General features: G+C 35.4%; 1 protein-coding gene across 1 annotated transcript in view; it reads right to left on the bottom strand.

The window, feature by feature from the left end:
• The window catches only part of Cdh8 (cadherin 8), a 346195-nt gene that overhangs the window by 39095 nt on the left and 289048 nt on the right, over positions 1 to 18052 (bottom strand). The window contains exon 10 of the mRNA XM_042693465.1: positions 6191 to 6308. Coding sequence (XP_042549399.1) covers positions 6191 to 6308 — 118 coding nt within the window. The remainder of the gene's footprint in view (positions 1 to 6190; positions 6309 to 18052) is intronic.

Consider the following 18052-nt stretch of genomic DNA (forward strand, 5'->3'; position numbering starts at 1 on the left):
TCAAGAAAGCAGTTGAGGTACAGTCAGACCTCTAGGACTTGGGCTTACTGAAGAGGAGATCCCTCTCTACCTTCTCCCCCTCCACTTGAATACAAGAGATTCTTTGCTCATGAGGATGTACTGAGGAACAGAAAAACATTTCTGGTTGTCTTGTGATAGGAATATTTCTCATCTATTTTTCAGGCAGGAAATTCGGTCTTATAGCAAGAGAGTCTGAAATAAGCTGACAGTAGTCAACAAAAGAAAGTTTCAAAAGCCAATGCAAAATGATTCTCAAAGAGTAATGGTTTCTAATATTTGATATATTAGAACTGAGACTGATCGTATTAAATTGGAAGTAAGAAATAGCCAGTGACTAGGGAAAGCTGACTTTGTTTTTGTTTGTTTGTTTTTATTTTTTGTTTCTGCAAAATGCATGTTAGGGAAAAAATCAGTTAAGTATAATAAGTCTTCATATTTATAACCAGAAGATGTGGCTGACGAATTATTTTCATTGTTTTGGGCTCTCCATTTCCTTATCCTTTTTAAAAATAATAATTTTGTTTTTCTAATGTAATAACCCTTAGACTAAAATATAATGTTAACTCAGTAGATTATTTGCAGTGCATTTTGTGAGGGTCAGTGTCTTCCCAGTTTGTGAAATACCTTTCTCAAAATCAGTTCTCAGCATTAGAAAAACTATAAATAAAAGCTGCAGAGAACGGCTTGAGGATATTTAAAATGATATGTAACAGCATAAGAAGTTAAGAAATGCTGGGCATGGCACAAGATGCCTGTCATTGCAGCTGAACAAGAGCCAGAGATGTGAGTTTGCTAGAATCCATCTCTAAACCAATCAGCAATAAGCTGGCCTGTAGAGTACAGCTCAAGCACTAGCTTTGCAAATGCAAAGCCCTGAATCCATCCACCAACTCCCCCTCAAAAAATGTCTCCCAATTTATTGCTTTATTGGTGTTTATTTTCTGTGTAAGACAGACTTATAGTTCTTAAATACCACTATCGGATAATGACATAGACTTGAAACAGAATATTCAATCGAGATGGATATACACATTATACTTTGAATACTAAAAGAATGAAAGGCATATTTATTCTAAAGTTTTAGTCAACTTGTATATTATTCAGATCAATGATCAGAAGCATACTTCTAGAGTGAGCTCTCTACTTGTATATGTGTTTATTTATTATTTGCATACTTTTGCGATTCTGGTGATTAATTCCAGGCCAAATGCTTGTTAGTTAGGAAAGCACCATCCCACTGAACTATATATTCCCAGATTAAGAGTGAGCCTCTTATCAATAAGATGTCAGTGAAGAAGAAAAAAAAGCAAAAGCAACATTTTAGTTACTAGTGCTCCATAACTGTCTTTCTTAAGCATGGCCAAACTATAGCGAAGTCCAATTTCACTGCATATTTCTCTCTTCTTCTCTCCTGCTCTTTTTGAAGAGCAGGGTGATATGTTTTTCTGTATATACATATATATTAACCAAATATTTCAGTATAAGTCTTGAAGACTCCTTTTGCACCAGCCTGTGCTCTAGCAAATCCAAACTTTTTACCTGCAATATATAGGCTGGAGAAGAGCAGGTTCCTTTTGACCTCAAATTTCCTGTGAGCAAGATATTTCAGTAACTGTAAATGGTTCATTTATCTTCCCTGTCTTCTTCTATTGAATTGTTGGGTATTTTCCATTTCCACAGTTAGAATGGATGGAAGCCAATACTGAAATGTGGTAAGTAAATCTCTTGGATACAAATTTGCTCAACTGGAAGATAAAGATCTATAAAATTAGGAAAAAAATATACAAGGTCTTTTGTGTGTCTGTACATAGGTAATAAAATGTCTCTGATATTCTTCACCTTGCATATTTTCCCTATTGAACATTGCCATATGATTATGAAACATATATAATATTTATTCATCTATTTAGTCATTTTTTATTGGGACAGAACTGAGGCTTGAACCCAGGGTCTACTCGCTGTCCTTGAGCTTTTGTGCTCAAGACTAGCAGTCTACCACTTGAACTCTAGTTCAACTTCTGGATTTTTTGTGGTTAACTGAAGATAATAGTATCCATATCTTGGGGTTCATTTCACTTAGCATCATCTTATGTTGTTGTTGTTTTTAATGGACTATGTGATTTTTGTTTCTTTTTTGTTCTTCTTCCTATGGTATATCCCTGTTGTCACTATATTTGATTCTGGTATCCTGCATCTTGTATATACATTTATCTAATTTGGGGAGGGGAAGGGAAATAACAAAATGCTGAAACAAGGACACAGGATGATCCATTGTAACAATGAGACTCACAAGACTCTATATTGGACATGAACTTTATATTTTGGGGGGAGGGAGGGATGGAAGGGAAGGGATAGTAGTAGGAGTAAAAACAAAGGAGGGAGTAACAATGCTGGACAAAAAATGTACTCATTACCTCTATTTATGTAACTGTAACCCCTCTGTACAGCATCTTTAATAATAATATATACATATATATATATTAAAAGAGTATCAATTACTTTCTAGCCTAGGCTGGCTTTGAAACTCTGCTTCTCAGGTCTTTAGCCTCCTGAGTAGCTACAAGAATAAGCCAGGGACACCTGGAATGATTCTCACATATTTAGAGAGAGAATTATACAGTCAGGTCAACTGTGTAGGCTACAAGAAGCAGCTCATTTTTACCTTATTGTGTCTCTGGTTATGTATTAGTGGACTGAAATTGCACTATTATCAATCTATATAAGATGGAAAAACAGTCACTTTTCCATTGAAATGACATGGCTTCAAATTCCTTAGAAAATTATTAACTACTGAAATTGTCTCCCTGAAGATCACATTAAGGTGAAAGAATAATTTATCTATCATTTATAGATTTGCGTTTACTGGCTAAATGATAAGCTTATTTATTTACTGGTCAAATTATAAAACTTAGCATTGTTACATAGATTGGGACTTACAACTCACAGAAATCTCAGTTCCTGCCCCATTTTTAAAGTTCACACCAAGAAGGGAAAAAAAAAATTCTGAATAGGATCATTTGATTTTTACCTTTCTCTATTTCCAATACAAAATGTATCACAATTTTCAAGTAAATTATATGTAGTATTTTGTGCATATGTATGCTAGGGCTTGAACTGAAGACCTTAAGTTTTCACTCAACCTGTTCACTCCTTGCTGGTGCTCTACCACTGAGCCATGCTCCAGGTCCGTATCTAGAATGAATGAAGTTGTTTTGTTTTCTGACATCATTAATAGTATACTGCCCAAAGTTCAAAGCCTATCTGGAGGCTTTGTATCTATGCCAAATGCTTTCAGTTTCTTAATTGTTTCTGTCTGTTAACAATGAAAAAAAAAATGTTTCCCTCCATTTTCACAGTAGCTATGCCAGACTGCAAAGAAGTGGAGCAAAACTCATGAATTTCTGATCTCGGTAAAATAAATAGTGTATAAACTTTGCATGTTTATTCCAGAGACCTGTGAGTTCATGATTTATTCTGTGAGGAGATGTTGAATATTTGGATCCTCTATCCAAATATCATAGTGAACATATGTCCTGTTTCCTACAAGACAGTCTTAGTTTATGGTGTTTTCTAGGCATAAATATAAACAGCAACCCCCTTCACTTTTTAAAAATCATAGTTGGAATAATGAATTATATGGCCACTTTTTCCCAAACAAATGAATATATCATTTAAAATAAGTAATCATGACAGAGTGTACTTTCCTGATTCACTCTTCAATACCTGACATTTTTTAATTTTAAAAATCTGAAACAAACATTAAAAAGTTACTCAAAAAGCATCATTCCTATATTCTCTTCAAAATCAAAGAGGTAACTCACATACATTAAGTACCCTACAGCATAGTTTATTTAAATTTGAAATGTGGCAGAAGGACCTTTGCTATATTTACAACATTTTCTTAGTAGTAATTCTGAAAATTAGAGAAACCACATAAAACTTACTCAGTGTAGGATAAAATATTATCTTTAAAAATGTTGTGTAAATTTTAATATAGATTAAAATAGCACGTTCCCTGGGATACATCGATACCTTTATGTTAATCTAAAATGTTACATACAACCACCCAGAGCTGGGCACCAGTGGCTCAGGCCTATAATTCCAGCTATTTAGGAAGTGGAGATCTGAGAATCATAGCATGAAGCCAGCTCAAGCAGAAAAGTCCATGAGACTTTTTTTTTTTTTTTTTTTTTGTCGATCATTGGGCTTGAACTCTGGGCTTGGGCACTGTCCCTCAGCTCTTCAGCTCAAGGCCAGTGCTCTAGCGCGTGAGCCACAGTGCCACTTTCGGTTTTCTAGTGGTTTATTGGAGATAAGAGTCTCAAGGACTCTCCTGCCCCGGCTGGCTTTGAACCATGATCCTCAGATCTTAGCCTCCTAAGTAGCTAGGATTACAGGCGCTGGGCCGGTGAGGCTTCTTATCTCCAATCAATCACATGGAAAAAGCCTGAAGTGGCGCTGTAGAGCAAGTGGTAGAGTTCTGACCCAAATAAACTCAGAGACAGTACCCAGGACATGAGTCCAAGCCCCAGAACTGGCAAAAGAACCACAAGCACAAAAAATCAAGCCAGAGTCACACCTATAAAAGGTATATCCCAACATTTTATATTGTATAGAATATACCAAGGCCTTCTGATATTTGGAACATGTTTTTTCATGGAGAAACTATTAAATACAGTGAATCTTATATGCTCAAATAATTCCACATCCTGAGTAGTTCATACTCAAAATAACATAAATTGCACTTATGAACAAACTTTCAGCTCATTCTGGGGTTTGTAATGGCTTTATTTTTACTTAGAAATATTCAAGTGATTTCCACCAAAAAAAAAAAAAAAAAAAAGAAAGAAATTTCAGCACAAATAGTAGAGGAAAAAGAAAAAGAACACTAAGTTTGTATTAAATTTGTTAATTAAGGGTGACTACCAGATGAGTGGTCCATTTTTGAGGAGAGCTAGCATAGTATTTTTTCTGTGGTATTTACAACTGAGGAAGCCAGCACATGGGAGATGCCAGCATATTGACCTTCCTTGTCCTATGTGACAGACATCTACATTTGGCAAAGCCTCTCCCAAAGAACTCAGTAACATTATACTAAAACGGGAGGTCATAACGTATTTATCACAAGCCATTGAATCTGATTTTGTAAAGCTAGTGTTCTCAAAATTCACTACCTCCTCTAAACCGTTGTAGTAATCCACTCAAAGAGATAGCACAAACCAAATTTTAGTCTAAATATTTTACTTGCAAACCATTCATTCAAAACTTAAACTATACTATGCTATAGTAAGGCCACACCAAAAAGATTAAAAAGGGGAATAGGGAAAAGAAAACCTGGAAACATACTTGCATTTTACTTTTTGCTAACCATTTAAAAATAGCTAAAAACTAAAGAGAAATATATTACAATGAAAGTAATTTTGAAAGTCCTTGTTAAGTATTATATATATATATATCAGCTTAGGAACATGAATATATAATAAGCTATATTAAACAAACAAACAAAAAAAACAAACATGAGATGAGTCCTGCTAAGTAATAGAACATAGCTGAAGCCAAAGGATATCGAAGCTGGATTCTTAGGAACTAAGGAAATGGATTAAATATCCTTTGTGAGTGAAAGACTTAGCAGTAAATCAGTTTGTATTAGCTCCCAAATAATACTGATAAGAAGTGTCCTTCAAGAAGGATTTTTCTGATCTAATTGCTATTATTAAAGTCAGTACAGGCTTAAAACAAATACCTCTAATATGTACACACAAACCAGGCAAAATTAGAATAGACTTTCCCTAAAGACTTGGTAAACATTCAATTAAAACTTTACAATTGCAAAGTTCAAGCCGGGCTTGTCTGCTGACAGAGATCTTAGTATCTTAGACTTTCTGCATAGTTTCATGGGTATTTAAGCATACGCTGCATTTTCTCAAGCCAGCTGATGGCAATATTCACTGGGATAAAATTAATTTCCACGGCAACAATTTTCTGATCTATTAAGTGGATAGAAGAACGGAGGAGTGGTGTAATGATGTGCCATTGAATAGATAAAGCGGATGTCAAATACTTATGGTGAACACAAAAATATTTCATGGTATTTTTCAGTGTTATTATATAAGTGTGGTTTAGTTTCCAATTTATATTTTACCCCGTTACACAAAGTTAATATATTTACCTTCATTTTTCTTGATGGTGAAATTAGGATTGTTGGCCATTTCCGGGAGGAGACTGTATAAGAAATAATGTCCATTTTTGGGCTCGTCTTTGTCTGTCGCACTTACTGTTTGTATGACCTGTAACACAAAATTGACGTCAGCATTTTCTGATCATATCAGAGGGGGCTCCTATTGCCTTTAAAAAGCATCCTGATATTCCCCCTTTTGCCGTCTGACACACAGGCCCAAGGATTCTTCCTCAGCTTTCTAAGTTGTCGTGGATGGTTTGTGCCAAGAACAGGGAGAAAAAAAAATCCATCACTATGAAAAAACAGCTTTGATAAGTTGATGAAAATTAAGAACATTACCTTCTTTTCCATTTGGTGTCTGTGGCTTGAAATAGCAAAGTTAAGTGTATTTGAAAACTCCACTGGGTCATTACTGGTTTCTTTGCAATTTGAGTATTTACTGGCATCTAGAATGAGATTTGGAATTGTTACAGTGATTGCAAGGTGGCTCCTGGGGGGATGTTGGAGGTAGCGGGTTTAAATCTTGATTCCTCACTATTCTTCATTCCTCCTATTCATCCGGTTACCCGTGCTTGCCAAATAGGCTGTTCTTCGGCACAAACATCACTGTGGCAGACCTTTCTGTTGGATTGCATCTGTTCCTGCCCCATAATGAGCACTGCTTTTAAAGCTAGTGGATAGCATATGCAAACAATGCTTTGGAATGTATCCTGAGATGCATAAATTACAGGGATTAGGAGAATTACCACTGTGCAGAGAACTGCTTAGTTGACACAGATTCTGGGAATCAGTGTCTACTGAAAGTGCTTGATTCCTTTGCAAAGCGAGTCCAGACTTAATGCTAGGTTGTCTCTTGGGATGTCAGAGAATTATCTCAATTAATAGTCATGATTTCATGATATGTCCTTATTTTAATACAAGACATTATACCAGAGCTAATAGTTAAAATACAGTTATCATCTCTCTATCACATATCCTACAAAAAAAAGTGGATGAAGGAAGGTAACCTAAGCAATGATAGATTTAAGCATTAAAAATAATAACAGGGAAAAATAAACATAAAAGTTTTATGTTCTGAAAACATTGAAATTCGCTCTGGTTTATGCAATTTTGATAATTGTGTGATTATGCCAAATATAATAGGTCCATTTGAACTTGTAGGTACCATAGAACTTTGCAGTTTTTTTTAAATACATGGATTATTTTCTGTTTTGTAAAAGAAACCCATTGTAATTTGTGACCTAAGAAATATTATAGCCACAATGTAGAACTCCAGTAGTTTTGATCATTTTGCATTATGTCCTTCCCATATAGCTTATGATAGGTAATGCCTTCAAGCTAAAAATGAAAGAACTTCCAGTTCTCCATTTTTTAAATTGAACAGATTATTAGCTTGGGTGTGAATTTTTTCAAGAATCTGTTGTCTAATTATAATGTCTTATAACCAGTAATAACTATAAGTAGTTTGGCAAGATAACACGCAATGGTGGCATAAAAAAGCCACTCTGGTTAAGAGAGTAATTAAGAGAAAGGCCACTGAAATCAGACTGCCCAATCTGCAGTCACAGTTTTTAATCATCTTTGTGTAAGATTAAAGAAATTTTGAAACTCTTTCTTTGAAAATCTAATGTAAAAAGAATATGCTTTTCTCATCAAATTCTTCAAATCATTGATATGAATATCTTGTCACAATGTCTGGTTTTGGATAAATGTTCAAAGAAATAGTAGTAATATTATAGTTTTATATAAACATTGCTATTTATTGATGATATGGCACTTAGAAAAGTGTAATGACTCTGGTTTTGGCTTAACAGGGACCCAATATAATTAGATTAGAGGAGAAAGAAATTGTATTTACCATAGCTAAACACATAGCATATTTGCTTTGACATTAAATGCAGAGAAAACCCTGGGGTTATAGTTTCATAAAAATAGACATGACTGAATCTGCAAGGGGAGAAGATGTCAAATATGCATAACACTTCTGGACGGCATGAATGTACAAATGTTCAACAGAAAAAATATGGGCTGACCAGAAAGTAAAATTTTAAAAATGGTTGAAGGGAGGCATGAAGCCTTGAGTTCACACTCCAGTAATATTAATAGATAGATAGATAGATAAACAGATAGATAAATAGATGTCAAGGCATAGAGAAGGTTCTTCTTTATTTTTCTCCAATCTACCTTTTATATTATTCAACTGATTGACACCATTTATACTACTTCTAATTAATCTTGAGGAAAAAAGTTCTTATATGAATGTCTAATGATGTCAATTCGGTCTGAGAGCTATTTGCTTAATTAAGCCAGCATAACAAAAATTAATTCAATAATTTAGCTTATATGCAGTGATTGGAGAACTATTTATTATACAACACCTTCGAAATTTAGTTTGGATGTCATAAAATTGAATATAATTTTTCCCATGTGAGTCAACTGAACTAGAAAGTCTTGGGGTATTACTTAGCAATATGCATGTCATGTGGCCTTCTGTGTCGTTGTGGCACAAGTTCAAGTCTGAGAATCAGTGTGTGGAGAAAGAAAAAGATGGGTGCCCACAGCATCTTCATTACCATTCAGTAAAAGAGTTAGTATAGTGAAACTTCAGTGAGCTCATTGCCTGATGTATAGAGAAGTAAGTACTTCAAATGCTAATTCTTTAAATCATGTTCCAAATAGTCTATTAACTGGCCATGGAATTTGGGTTAAAGCATGTTTGATATTTTGTTTTGCTTTAAAGTGGAAATAATGTAGATCGCTAGTACCTGAGCATTTTATCTGAAAGTAGATCACTTGAATGACTGTGTCAAAAATGCATTAGAATATCTAGATTAAAAAATTAAACATTTCTATTGATGTCATAACAGATAAATGAATTTAGCTTTAAACAGTGGAAGGAAACGAATAGATTTACTCAGGAACATCCACCTCCAGAGACACATGATCAAGAAAAACTGAGTAGATGGAAAATGATTTGTACATAGGTTCCACTGTTCTCTACTATTACTGATGTTGATTTTTAAAAAAATAATTAGGCAGTTATTTCATTGAAACAATACAAAAATTTTCAGAGATGTTACAGGCATTTAGGAATAAGCATTTAACTTTCAGTTTAAATATTTGATTTTCTACCTATAAAGTTGGAAATAAATCTAATGGTTAATAATCTCTTGTGAAATTCATTCCATTTCAAGGGAAACAAAGCAATCAATGTGCAGTATGTGTGTGTGTGTGTGCGTGTGTGCATGCGTGTGTGTATAGGAGTCTGTACATACATAAAATTGAGACAAAACATAAATACATTCCAGGAACATGTTTAAACTTCAGTGGGAGAGACCTCTGATCTAATTCCTGAGACTACTAATATGAAATCACATAATGTTTCTGTCATGAAACTGAAAAGAAGTATTAGAATTTTGTACCAGTCCATAATGCTGACAATAAAGAAAACTCTGTAAGTTATCCTAAATCAGATTGTTTTATCAAGAGTTATTGTACTTGAGGATAGTTCACAGTAACTCAAGTATTAAGTAATAGTAGAGTATTGCTGCCATTAATAATTTTAGAAAAGTTAAGAAGTCAGCAGACAATGCATTTCTGATGACCTAATCTGTTAACAAGGAAAACAGGATCTTGGGATCACACTTGCCTGTGAGTTCCTGTAGTTGATTGATCAGCGTTGAGTTGCCAAGCTTAAAAATCTATGAGATCTTTCTTGCCTCTCACTACTGTTTTCTCAATGCTAAGTATTGACTATATAAATTATTGTATGCATAGAGGACAGCAGTCACATTTCTATATTCTTATAAAATCTTTGCAATGCCTTAAGAAGAAGCATTAGTTAAAAGACCTAGCAGTATTCCAGTACATCTGAACTGTCTATATCATATATGTTTGATTATAAATCCAGTCTTTCTCCCCTACCAGATATACCAGGTTGTCTTAAGTGTGTGGAGGTTCACACTTCCTGTGAATGCATATGTGTGTGTGTGTGTGTGTGTGTGTGTGTGTGTGTGTGTGTGTCGGTCGTGGGGCTTGAACTCTGGGCTTGGGTGCTGTCCCTCAGCTCTTCAGTTCAAGGTGAGCACTCTACCACTTGAGCCACAGTGCCACTTCCAGTTTTCTAGAGGTTTTTTGGAGATAAGAGTCTCACGGACTTTCATGCCCGGGCTGGCTTTGAACCGCGATCCTCAGATCTCAGCCTCCTGAGGAGCTAAGTGCATTTATATTATCCTGGGGTTTCCAATATTCTGGTAAATGTGGAAGGATAAGCAATCCATCCTCCTTGCTCATGTCCTGTGTCTTAGCAGTAGAAACTTTCTTCTGAATTCTACCTGGTAAAATGAATAGCTAATTTAACATTCAGAATCCAGGGTTCTATCTGATTGTGGAAAAGATGGGAGAGGATTCGCTGGTTGCAACATTTGGTACTATTCTTCAAAGAATCCAGAATATAAGGGTCATATATGAAGACGTGGCAAGGATAAGGACTTGAGTGTCTGAAATCAAAGCCCACTGTCACTTTCATACAAAAGCCTGGTTTACCTTTTCTTCTTTTCCCCTGTAGTGAGGTAAATTGCAAGGTTTGGTCAAGAGGATCAATGGAAAAAAATGGAGAAATCAACGGTGGTGGAATAGCACATATTTAAGGATTTTGACTCTTCCATTATTGTTGGCTAATTTCTGATGATCAACACTGACTTTTCTGAAAGACTTATCACTTTCTTAGAAGTGATGGTGTTTACACTGAGAATCAATGGATGACCCATAAGTCAGCTCCATATGATTTTGCCAACATGCAAGTAAAATTATTTTAAAATATTTTTATATGTGTATAATTTAGAGAAATAAAACACATAGCTCAGAGTATGGTATCCAGAATCAGATAAAAAATAACAAAATGGGTTGAAAAGTAATTCCTCAAAAAAGGGGTTATTGAAAATAAAAATTGTGCATGAAAGAGAAATCAACTTTTCATAACCATGAGGAGAAAATATCGGTATCTGGGAAATTATATCAGAATCTCACAATGACCTAATTATTCCCAAAGTGTATAATGTAGCTTAAATGTAATCACCATCACCATCATCATATCCTTGTGAAGTATTTAACCACAATGTTTTGAATAATTGGCATGACAATCCAATTCCTACTAAGATTTGTTTTTCCTATTCATCAAAGGAGTCCTTCCTTTTTTCTTTGTTTTCTTTTTTGCTCTTGTTCCAAATAGACTATTATTCAAAACAGACAGCTTAAAGTATAACCTACAGAGAACATAGTAGAAAGAGGCAAATAGATTCTATTTGCTCTTAAATACTAAGTGTAATCCATTGGCCTCTGGGTAGATGCCTTCAACAACCCACTGTAGAAATTCCAACAATTTAATCAGTGTTGTCACTTGTTTTCCATCTCTTTGACTTTAATGACACTAAATTCAAGCAAAACAAAATAAACACAAAGTAAAGTTTGCTGAATGATGTGTGGGCAAACTTGGGCATCCTTTGTGGCAATCTTCTACTCTCTACATTCTTTTGCCAGACCCTGTATACCTTGCATGTTGTATATAGCATTAAAATGATCTATATGGCAAACAAATCAGTCCTTCTATTAGTCTCTTTTAATAATTAAGTTTAACCAGTTGGGTAAAAGCCACCGATTTTAGCATAGCTCAGAAGTTTCAATTCCCAATCTCTTCTCCACTCCACTCTCTCCATCTTATTTCTGGATAGGCATGTATCCCATTGACTCTTGATGATCATCACCATTGCTTCCTAAGCTGGATCATGTCCATCCTTTATTTTCAAAGAGCAAGGTTTGGTTATTGAGTTCCATTGACCACTAATTCTAAATATCCCCTGGTGGAAATGTGAAAGATTTTATAATGCAGTATGTGTGTGAAAACAAAATACTTCATGAACTGTTGGTTATATGAGCTCTACCAATACACACACACACACACACACACACACACACACACAAACACACACACACACATACACACACACACATACACACACACACACACACACAAATGTGTTCATAAATATAAGGGAAAAGGATAAACAAAAAAGCATATGATAATTATGTTTATCTTTAATTCATTTTTCCCCAACCTTATCTGATAAACAAGCGCGTGCGCGTGCACACACACACACACACACACACACACACACACACACACACGCCACCACCACTACACCACCACCACCACCATTTTTACCATAGTACAATGTAGATCATAGGCTACAATAAAAATTTTCATCACGAAGTGATGAAATGCTATCTTTTAACACTCCACCTGCATCTTAAAGATCTTTACAGATGCTTTTAACCTTTGTGTGAAGATATATTTACATAACCTGGTCGGGGTAATTTCCTTGACTATCTAGTAATATGTCAGTGTGGATGGTACCAGATTGTATCCAGTTTATGTGTTTAGCACAAAGTCAAAGTCTTACTAACTATGGTGTGTAGGATTTCACTCAAAATTATATTCCTCATTATGTCATACGGGATCAAAGAAAACAGGCATGACCATGTGCCAACCTATTTACTATCCTAAATTCATATTCAGTAACTCACAGGTTGATACAAAAAGAATAGATCAGCCTGAATCTCCTATGATTTCTAAGACATCTTTTATACCATTTTTGTTTCCTCTGTGGATCATTAATCTTTATTCAATTAAGGGCCAGAACAAAAGATATAGTACTTGTAATCCCACAAGAGGTTCAGCTGACACAGAGGCTACATATAAAAATTTCTGAAAGGATGTATATAGTCTGTTTCTTTGTGCAGTTGTAGCTAATTTAAAATATTAAAAACAAACACTAACCCTGAAAGTTACAGGAGAAAGAATAAAGTGTGAGTCCTTTTTAAAAAATAAAATACTTTTCAATGATCAGAAGATTATAGGGATGTCAGACTCTAGTCTATTGTATTGATCAACTTAGAAACCATTTATAGTATGTTTTTCCAAGTAAGTTCATAAAGACATGACAATAAAAAACCTAAATACAAAACTAAAAATTGGCATTGTGTTCCTTAGACTTGAAAATGGTGAAAATAACTACAGGTTGAGTTCGCTTTGTCTGAAATATTTGAACCAGAAGTGTTATGAACTTCAGGCTTTAGTTTTCAATGTTTAGAGTACATTTCATAGATATAAACAGATATCTGAGGATGAGACCCTAGCAGACACATGAAATTTATTTCTTTTTCATATACACCAAATCTCACACAACATTATAGTTTGCCTATGCTTTGTGACCTGTCACTCAAAGTCATTTGTGAAGTTGTGGCATCATGTTGATGTCCAAAAAACATTCAGGCTTTTGGAGCAATTTAAATGTTAGATTTCCAAATTCTAACTACTAGTTATCATACCTGCCTATTGGGCTTGTAAGATATAGCTATGTACGCTATATTTGTATCTGTTGACTCTTCAGATGAGACACTTTAAACCTACTCATATTTTAACCGTGAGTCACACACTGTGTAAATAATAAAGGTATAACTCACAATTGCATCGTTTGAGCCACACACTATCCAATTATATTTCTGCATTTGGGTTTTGTCTTTCTGTCAACATTCTACCATAAACCTTGATTAATGATTCTCTTGGAATAAGTTTGGTTACATATGTTCTCATCCTATATTACTTCATGCATCCCATTAATTCACCACCCCCTTATTCTAAACAGAATAAAGTGAATATAGTATTCTGTGCTTTTTGGTGAGGCCATCCCTCCCATCTGTTTCAAAATCAATCCTGCTTCCCTCCTGTGTATGCAGATAGATCATGAAAGATGCCTGCTGGCAGGAAAGTTAAAATTAAATCTCCTACACTTACTGCTTCACGAGTGTTATGAAATGCCATCATTTCATTTCATTTTATTGTTTCCTATTTATTAGAAAAAAAGACCCACAGAAACTAAAACAGCAATAAATTCACAAACTTATTCATTGCTGGTGTTTATCAAGGGATAATTATCGTGGCTTTCCTTATGAGACTTTCTATCTTATGATCTTACTTTCCATGGAAATCTTTTGAGTCATGTTATTAGTGTCAGGAGTTGCTTTTGTTTTTGGAACCAATTGTTCACAATTGATCTGAGTCAAATGATCATGAATATTTTTTTAGGAGATGTGTGTTGCATTGGTAATGAACTTTCAAAGTTATACTTCTTTTGGGAAAATTTTATGACCCTAGAAAATACAAGGACTTTTGCATCTTTAAAAGATGACTTTAGGGCTGGGAATGTGCCGTGGTAGTAGAGTGATTGCCTAGCATGCATGAAGCCCTGAGTTCCATTTCTCAGTACCACATACACAGAAAAAACAAGAAGTGGTGCTGTGGCTCAAATGGTAGAGTGCTAGCTTTGAGCAAAAGAAGCTCAAGGACAGTGCCCAGGCCCTGAGGACTGACCAAAAAAAATGAGCTGACTTTAACATATGTCTTTGCCAGGTTTCAGGGCTTTTTTTGCTGTGGTTGTTGCTTGTGGGGCTTGAACTCTGGGCTTGAGCAATGGTCCTCAGCAATTCAGCTCAAGGTTAGAGCTCTACCAGTTGAGCCACAGCACCACTTCCAGCTTTTTCTGCTTAAGTGGTGCTAAGGATTCTAACCCAGGGCCTCATGCATGCAAGGCAAGCACTCTACCACTGAAACACCTTCCTAGCCCAGGGTTCATGGCTTTAAGTAAAACCCATATTCCTTTATCAGCCTCAGCTTCCATATTTATAAAGTGGGATTGTAAAACCCAATTATCAGAGCCACATAGATTATATCAAACATTTGTATATATTACTTCATATCTATCTATATGTTTACTTATTTATATTTATATATATATGATTTTTATATATAAATATAAAATTATGCAAGCAGCATTGCTTTTCCCCCTATTGCCATCTCAGGACATAAATATCGATTTTAAATATAGCATCCTAAAAGCTTTTCCTGCTTTACATGCATTTATGTATGTGTGTAGATTTTATTCAGATACAAAGCTACTTACAATCTCATGCTTGCTTATTATACTCTAGCCAGAGACGTCTTCAATTCTTCAAAAGAATAAGATCTTTCTCCCTTTAGGGTCTTTGCACGTGGCATGCTGCTGGCTAGAAGGCTCTTTTCATGCCTAGTCTTTCTTCATTTACCATAAATGATACCCACTTAAAAGGTAAGTTCCTCTGACAACACTATTACCTTTCTGAATTTCCTTTGTTCTCCTCTGTCTAGTTGCTTTAATGTTTATTTTCACACACTTTCCAACAATTCAAATATCATCTATTCCTTCTCCTTATAAACTTCCTTTCTTACTAAGCTTCATAAAAATAATTTTAATAGTGTTGCCTGAGATCATATCACAATAATTAACAGCTTGTGCATAATAAATATTGTTCGGTAGATAACTGAAAATTTTTGACATCTAGAGGTGAGCTTAATTCTAGTGTATGTGAGTACAGCTGTTTCCACAGTAGTATATAAGAACTTGGTTTCAAAATATTTCTCATCCCCAAATAAAATGCACTAGCAATGTAATTCTAAAATGTTGAGAATATTCTTTGAGTGTCAGGTATGGATAGCTATGTATTTTTATGTATGTGTTCAACTATGGCTTGTTATATTGTGTGTGTGTGTGAGTGTGTGTGTGTGTGTGTTTGTGTGTGTGTGTGAACATGAGAACCACCATACTAAGTAGAATTTTATTACTACAGTATTAGTCAGAGGATGGGAATTAAAGAGTTTGTATTTTGCTGGTACCAGTGGCTCATACCTGTCATTGTAGCTACCCAGGAAGCTGAGATCTGAGGACTGGGGTTCAAAGCAAGTTTTTGAGACTCTTATCTTCAAGTGATCACCAAAATGTTTGAAGTGGAGCTTTGGCTCAAATGATAGAATGCTCACCTTGGCTCAGAGAAAGAACCAAGTTCCTGAGTTTAAATCCCAGAATTGGCATTAAAAAAAAAGTTTCTGATTTTTTTCTTTTTCTTTTTAATGTAGACATAATGACTCAATTACTAAACAGAAGATCTTTGTAGTATTCATGACGATAAAGCTCAAATTATACTTTACTAGATTTTTGCTTTTTGTTGGTCCTGGGGCTTAAACTCTGGGGCTGGGCTCTGTCCTTCAGCTCTTCAGCTCAAGGCTAGAGCTCTACCACTTGAGCCACAGAGCTACATCTTGTTTTCTGGTGATTTATTGGAGATAAGAGTCTCACAGGGCGCGGGTGGGGGGGGGGAGGATGGAGGAGGAAGAGTCTCAAGGACTTTGCTGCCTGGCCTGGCTTTGAACCAAGATCCTCAGATCTTAGCTTCCTGAGTTGCCAGGATTATAGGTGTGAGCCACCAGTGCCCGGTTCTACTAGATTTATTTGTAGCTCCCTCCTATTTTTGGGGGGGGTCCAGTCGTGGGACACTGTTCCTCAGCTCTTCAGCTCAAGGCTAGCGCTCTACCACTTGAGCCACAGCACTACTTCCGGCTTTTTTCTTTTCGCTTATGTGGTGCTGAGGAATCAACCCCAGGGCCTCATGCATGCAAGGCAAGCGCTCTACCACTGAGCCACCTTCCCAGCCCCCCTCCTATTAATTTGTAAGAGCTCTTTCCTCAGGACAAAAATAGCTCATGCAGGTGGTTATTTAATGAACTTTCAAACAAGGAGCATTGTCAGATATTCAAGAAGAGACCTTGACTTGAACCTAGAAAGGTAATATTCAGCTCAGTACTTGCAATGATGAACCATCTAAAACAAGTGACTCTAAGTCCACGCATGGTAAACAAGGCTATTTGTGATGCATAAAATTCTAGCTCAATTCTATCAAGGATATAAAATGTAGTACGGAGTTCTGAAAGATCTTCTAGGCAAAACTGATCACAGAAGTAGTACATTACTTTCATACTTGGTTCTGAATGGGGTGCTGTCATATGTATTACAAGAATTTCTGAGCTCTCCATCATTTTTACCCAGACCTCTACCCATCTAGCTAGACTAAAATTTTCTTTAGACAGTATCTTGTTTATCCTAAGTTGACTCTTTTCAGTACTGTTTCCTGTCCTTGCGAGACTTGGTCCTACATTAAGAGGTCTTTTCTATCACCCTACCTTTTCTCTTCATCAACTTTCTGTCCTGAGTATATTGAAGCATTTTCTTGCAAATCTACCACTTTCAAGTTACATTCCAATTTGCCAGAGAGAAAATTCTATGATGAAAAAAAGACAAATTTCTAAGTGTTGCAAGCAACTAATTTTCTAGTGTCTGGACAAGTCCTGACTCTTAGTTAATGCCCAGTGAAATGTACTCACGAAGAGCTACTATTCTATCAGGAATGTGAACTGTAAGACACATATTTTGCTTCCTAATTTTGTAAATACTAATACACATTCCTATAAGGAAAGAGTATGTTTTCAATCCATCATCTTAACTTAGAGTCAAATAATATATAAATAATCACATCAGGCCTTTGTTGAATTAATGTCTAAAGACTTACATCATCTCTGTCTTTTGGCTTGAGGCAACTTACCTGTAAATACTCAATTTTGTTTTTTAAATAGAAAAAAAACTAAAATTCATAAATAATTCTTTTGATGCTTATGTAACAGAATAGCTATTTTAAAAGAGTCCAATCAAAAGGGTTTTTAATTGACTTGTGTAGTAGATTATAGCCTCAAATTTCCTATGACAGGAAAAAGACATCTAGATAATCTTCTACTTCAGAATTATAAGAATGTGGTAGAATGAGAGAGGTTCACTTTCCAATCCTGTTTTCAAAGTGTGCCTGTATCTCTTCTAGAACAGATAGATCCTGAACAAGTAATAATTGCCCATGAAATATGAAGGGCCTCACCCT

This window comes from Dipodomys spectabilis, unplaced genomic scaffold (genome assembly GCF_019054845.1).
Source record: "Dipodomys spectabilis isolate Male_0828 unplaced genomic scaffold, ASM1905484v1 ptg000167l, whole genome shotgun sequence".
Taxonomy (NCBI): Eukaryota; Metazoa; Chordata; class Mammalia; order Rodentia; family Heteromyidae; genus Dipodomys; species Dipodomys spectabilis.